Here is a 5,254-nt window from a genome sequence, read left to right as displayed (position 1 = left end):
GATTTTGGCACCCTCGAAATGCAACATTTTTAATTTTCGCTGCGGGCCAGATGCAAACCCGCCCAATTCCCCATTCTTCCGAACAACTCTATGGCATGGAACAATGTAGGAAATTGGATTCTTCAACACTGCATTTCCAACCGCTCTAACAGACTTCGGATGTTCTATAACTGTTGCAATGTCGTTGTAACTTGAAGTATTTCTGAAAAACCCGACAATAAATCCTTCGATCTTATGAAATAAAAAACACGTAGTGTATTGTACGTACCCAGGATGGATTTTCAAAAGAGCTTTCCAGACGGAAACCTCAAAGTCCGTACCAATCAGTAAAAGCTTTAGTTCTTGAGGAGGTTGAAAGTCGGGGCGACAAACCACAACAGCATTTTTAAACTGCTTTTTTATGTGCTCTAAAGCAGCCTCCTCGTTCGAGTCGTAAAACTTCAAGAAACAAAGTTCTTCTTGGTCGAATGCGGCAAAGTAACTTCCGAACAGGGACTGTTTCAGGACATATTCAATCCGTTTGTTCATTAGTTTTTCGTATGATTTTGGGTCAACAGCACGCACTGATGCAATCGGTGTTTGCAACAAATCCATTTTTTAGATGCAAAAAATTCTGGGGAATACAAGTTTTGGGTCAATCTGATCATAACCCTATAAGTTGGATCTCACTTGTTTACCACCAAAGAGCAACTTATTAAGTTTCATATGCGCAGGTCCTTCCAGCTTGTATCCCCTCTTTTTTAGCTTCCAGCCAATAAGATATAACATGCGTCTAACCAAAGATTAAGTAAGTCTAGCCAACAACATAAACAGAACGATTAATTGGGGAACAACCAGAAAAATGATAATTTACTGGAAAGACTGGCTGAATTAGATATCACTTAAATTCAAAATAAGCAAGACACAAAAGAACACGCTCTGAAGTTGTCGAATAACTAATAAATCAAAAAAAAATGACAAAAGAAGATACTTTTTTGCCGTATAGAAAAGCAACTTTTTCTGCATTTACACGTTTTAAATAAACTTTTTTATTCGAATGAATCTAAAAGTGCCATTTTTCGATCAGACGCGATGATGATGAAAAAGAAGCACTTTTCTTTACTGTTCATTTCTTTTACTTTTACGCACGCACTTTTACGCACGTGTGCGCTAAAGTAAATGTGACAAATTCAACGTGTCTCTGTCATATTAGTAGTTTTCGATACAATATAATAGACAGACGATAGCAAATAAGAACAGACAAAAAATATAAGCCGTCAACTTCATATTTAAAATTTGATGTGAATGTCATTTTTGAAATTGTCATGTTTTGACGTTTGTAATTTTTCAAATGCGTACTTTTGTAAGCATATACAAGTGAAACAATGAGTGTTGGAAATTCAAGTGCTGCGTTCACGGTATGGTGTTTGTATAAAATGCATATTTTGCATAAAATTTGCGATTTAAAAAAAATCGTGTTTTGTTTGTGGCAACGTCGGCGAGTGCAAAAAATAGACGATTTGAACGACTTTGAGACTTGAACTTGTAACAAAGTTATAATTTATACATTATAAGTAAAGTTTAAAGTATGTTCTATCGTTCTCTATAAACCTACGTAATTCATTAAAAAAGCCTATCGGTTACTTTTTAATGAAAATACTTTAAAATATTTTATGACAGTGACACGTTCCATTTGTCACATTTACTTATGCGCACATGTGCGTAAAAGTGCGTGCGCAAATGTAAAACAAATGAACAGTAAAGAAAAGTGCTTCTTTTTGATCATCGCTTCTGATCGAAAAATGGCACTTTTAGATTCATTCGAATAAAAAATATTTTAAAGTATTTTCATTTAAAAATAACCCACACGCCTTTTTAATTAATTAAGTAGGTTTATAGAGAACTGTTGATCATAATTTAAAGTTTACTTTTGTTACAATTTGTAAATTATAATTATTGTCTATTTTTCTGCGCCACGTTGCCACAAGCAAAACACGATTTTTTTAAAGAGCGCAATTTTAACCACTTATTGTTTCACTTGTATAAGCTTACAAAAGTAGGCTTTTGAAAAATTACAAACGTCAAAACATGACATTGACATCAAATTTGAAATATGAAGTTGACGGCTTTTATTTTTGGTTATTTTCATTTATTATGACTTTATTCCTTAATTCGAATAAAAAATATTGTTATACGAGGGCGAAAATCCGTTTTTCGAACTCACCGCACAATTAATTAGAATTACAGGTTTATAGTAAGTATGCAATTTCCATTGAACGTACATTTTTTATAATTATATATTGCTGTTTGCCCAAGCGATTTATGTTGCTTGCTTTCAGGTGTTTACCCTTCATATTACGAAATCAGGTCTGCAACACTACAATGCGAACATAAATCCCCAATAATTAGTAGCAGTGCGCCTATTTTAAACCTCATGAATCCTGATTACTTTACTCAATTTACGCATTGTTTCATAGTAAATCAACCAGGTTTGTTTCAACTCACCTTTGGTATTAATCCGGCAATGTTCCGCCGAAATGTTCTGTGTCGTAAGCACTCCGTATATATTCCGGGAACTTTTCGTGTCTTTAACGCTCTCCTCGGGCAGAAATTGGATGCTATCCGAGTATTTCAACTCAGGGCTCGGCTCTAGATTATCGCAACCTTCGATTTTCTCGATAATGGGCTTGATAAAGCTCAACACCTCAACATCAGAACCGTCAATGAGCAGATCGTCCAGGAAATACGCTATATCTCTGGCGTCTCTAATTTTCTTCTGCAGCTTGAGCTTTTCCTCTACCACTTGCTGCATTTTCTCTTCTCGCAATTGGCGGATTTGCTCCAACAGGTTGCTTTTGTGCTCTTCTATCGATCTGATGTAGTCTTCGATGAAACGTTCCACCTCACATTGAATCTGAAATGAAACAGCTTTAGTATCAGCCTTAGACGGTCATTGTGGATAATTTTCGAACCTTTGCACAGTCAGCTTCGATACGTTTGGACGTAGTGGACAGAACACTTGTATCCATTGCTGACTTTTCCACTAAAGCTTTGGCTTTATTCGCGGCCATGCGTAAGCTAACTATATGGGATTTTGCTACTTTGGACACCGATTCGCACATGTGGGCCCGATGAGTGAGCAAAGCACATTCAGTGCAAATCACCTACAGTGATATTTGGGGTCTCAGTTGAATCTTTTTTATAAGTTTTAATTTTTTTATATCTATTACTTGATAGCAAGTGGAACAGAACAATGCCAGCTCGAGCTCGGGATGCACCATACACATAACTTGCTTCCTGATTTTAGTGATTCCTTTTTCCCTTGCCGCTTCTAGAGACAAAACACTGTGAATTGCCGAAGATTTCTGCCTTAGATGTAGTTGTTCACATTCCGTGCAGAAGCTGATCGCGCAATCCATGCATCTGGACGTAGCCTAAAGCGAAATTCATAATTTGGTTCAGAAAAAATCTTAAGCTACCAGTAAGGAAAATTTACCAATGTATTTAAATTTGAAAGCAATGGTTTTAATAAAAAATATACTGGAAAATCCAGAAGCATACAGAATACCCAGAGAAGAGTGGCATCATCGTTAAGAAAATATCGCCTATTTTTTTGAATCGTTGTTTTCCAAACTGTATACAAAGTATACGGATTTTTTCATGATAATTTAGACATAAATTCTCCACGAAAAGGGCAWTWCWGWAWTGCCCTTTTCGTGGAGAATTTATGTCTAAATTATCATGAAAAAATCCGTATACTTTGTATACAGTTTGGAAAACAACGATTCAAAAAAATAGGCGATATTTTCTTAACGATTATGCAAGTTTTCATGTTTGGCCCCATTATATCAGTGAAATTAATTGCCCTTTTTGTGGAGAATTTATGACAATTTATTGGAAAACAACGGTTCAAAAAAATCGGCATTTCTTGAATGGAATCTTACAGCAACATCAGTGACACACAAATCACACAGTAAATGTGTGGATTTTGAGTTCAAAGTGGCCAACACCATCTGATGTTGAATGGAATAATTCGGTGTTAAATGTCGCACTCCTCCATTAGGAATTTCCCCCAAATTTCCACACGTTGGGCAACACATGGCGCGTTTTGGACGATCTTCACTGGCATGATTTGGGTCCCCCAATGTTGCAAAAGTGGTTTTCCTTGGCTGCACATTGTTTACTTTTGTACCTACAGGAAAACAGTCCAATGAGTCTAAATAAAATACAAAGTTTCACGTTTGAAAAGCTCCAATTGTGTGGAGAACCAAAGCAATTTCCTTAGTTTGCAGGGCGACAATGTTGGCAATGGATGGGAATGTTTTCTGTAAGGAAAAGTCGGTTTTGATAAGGTTTTCCTCTCTCAAACAATAAAATATGCCATTTCCTTTTCTTAAATAGGTGAGTGCATGAATATATGCAATTAAACCGTTAAAGTTAAAATTGTCTCGTGATCGCCGACCGGAATTGGTTCTAGCGAACTCCAAATTTGAGGCGCACGACTTTTGGACTTAAAATTGCAATAAAAACTACAATAAAAAAATTTCATCGGTCTCAGTTGCGTCTTTTGAATTTTCAACTTTGATCTGAATAAATTTTGTGTTGAAACTAAAATAATATTTTATTATCAGAACGAATCAAATTGTTTACTTTTTAAACTATATGACCACCGATGTGGCTTTTTCCGGCTTCTCCAGATGCGTTTTACCCATAACATCGTATTTATATCATCAAAAATCTGAAATAAATCTGAAAAAGTCGTTAAAATGGTAGTCGTAAAACGCGATGCGCTATACTATAAATAATTGGCACCCCATACTAATTTAAGCAAAGCTAAATACCGACTTGTACATGCTATAAATAGTAGCAAATATAGTCGAGAAAATCCTCAAGAATTTATAGCAGAAGGAAGGGCTTCTTTGATGGATCGCTAAAGGTAATTAATTTCACAGCTAATAGGATGATTTTGGTGTGGCTTCCGACACTTTAAACCTCGTAAAGATTATACTCGATTTCCACTCTATGTCGGGTAAAATGATATTTTTATGGGCGGTGAAAAGGGATTTGTGGTGTGAATTTATGACGGTTCTAAATTGGATTTTCTCAAGCTAGAAATTTGGAAAAATCTAGGGTGGCCCGGAAACAATATGTTTGAGTAAAAGCCGTAAATTATTATTTGTTAAACTGAATTTTAAAACAACGACATTTGAATGAAGGTGATTCGATAAAAAAGTCTTTGAATTTTTGGGAAAATATAGACAAGATTAGCAAAAAA

At 35.6% G+C, this 5,254-nt stretch overlaps 2 protein-coding genes and 1 long non-coding RNA gene across 3 annotated transcripts in view; 1 reads left to right on the top strand and 2 right to left on the bottom strand.

Annotated features, from left to right (window-relative positions):
* On the bottom strand, window positions 1-742 carry LOC109537297 (methylated-DNA--protein-cysteine methyltransferase; the record flags this gene model as incomplete). The annotated part of the gene is given in 2 exon segments (XM_048665306.1): window positions 1-202; window positions 269-742. Coding segments are annotated over 2 exon segments (528 nt in total), but the record flags the coding sequence as incomplete, so codon positions are not given.
* The window catches only part of LOC109537295 (tripartite motif-containing protein 45), an 8,595-nt gene that overhangs the window by 1,930 nt on the left and 1,411 nt on the right, over window positions 1-5,254 (bottom strand). The window contains exons 4-7 of the mRNA XM_019903930.2: window positions 3,924-4,171; window positions 3,210-3,413; window positions 2,952-3,143; window positions 2,485-2,893 (exon numbers count right to left, since the gene is read on the bottom strand). Coding sequence (XP_019759489.2) covers window positions 2,485-2,893; window positions 2,952-3,143; window positions 3,210-3,413; window positions 3,924-4,171 — 1,053 coding nt within the window. The remainder of the gene's footprint in view (window positions 1-2,484; window positions 2,894-2,951; window positions 3,144-3,209; window positions 3,414-3,923; window positions 4,172-5,254) is intronic.
* Window positions 2,132-5,254, top strand: part of LOC125504019 — a 4,885-nt gene continuing 1,762 nt past the window's right edge. The window contains exon 1 of the long non-coding RNA XR_007281259.1: window positions 2,132-2,233. This is a non-coding gene — a long non-coding RNA (uncharacterized LOC125504019). The remainder of the gene's footprint in view (window positions 2,234-5,254) is intronic.

This window comes from Dendroctonus ponderosae, unplaced genomic scaffold, assembly GCF_020466585.1.
Source record: "Dendroctonus ponderosae isolate FM_Combo_2020 unplaced genomic scaffold, Dpon_F_20191213v2 Dpon_F_20191213_3, whole genome shotgun sequence".
In the NCBI taxonomy this organism is placed as follows: domain Eukaryota; kingdom Metazoa; phylum Arthropoda; class Insecta; order Coleoptera; family Curculionidae; genus Dendroctonus; species Dendroctonus ponderosae.
The sequence above is the reverse complement of the archived record's forward strand: the minus strand, read 5'-3'. Positions and strand labels throughout refer to the sequence as shown.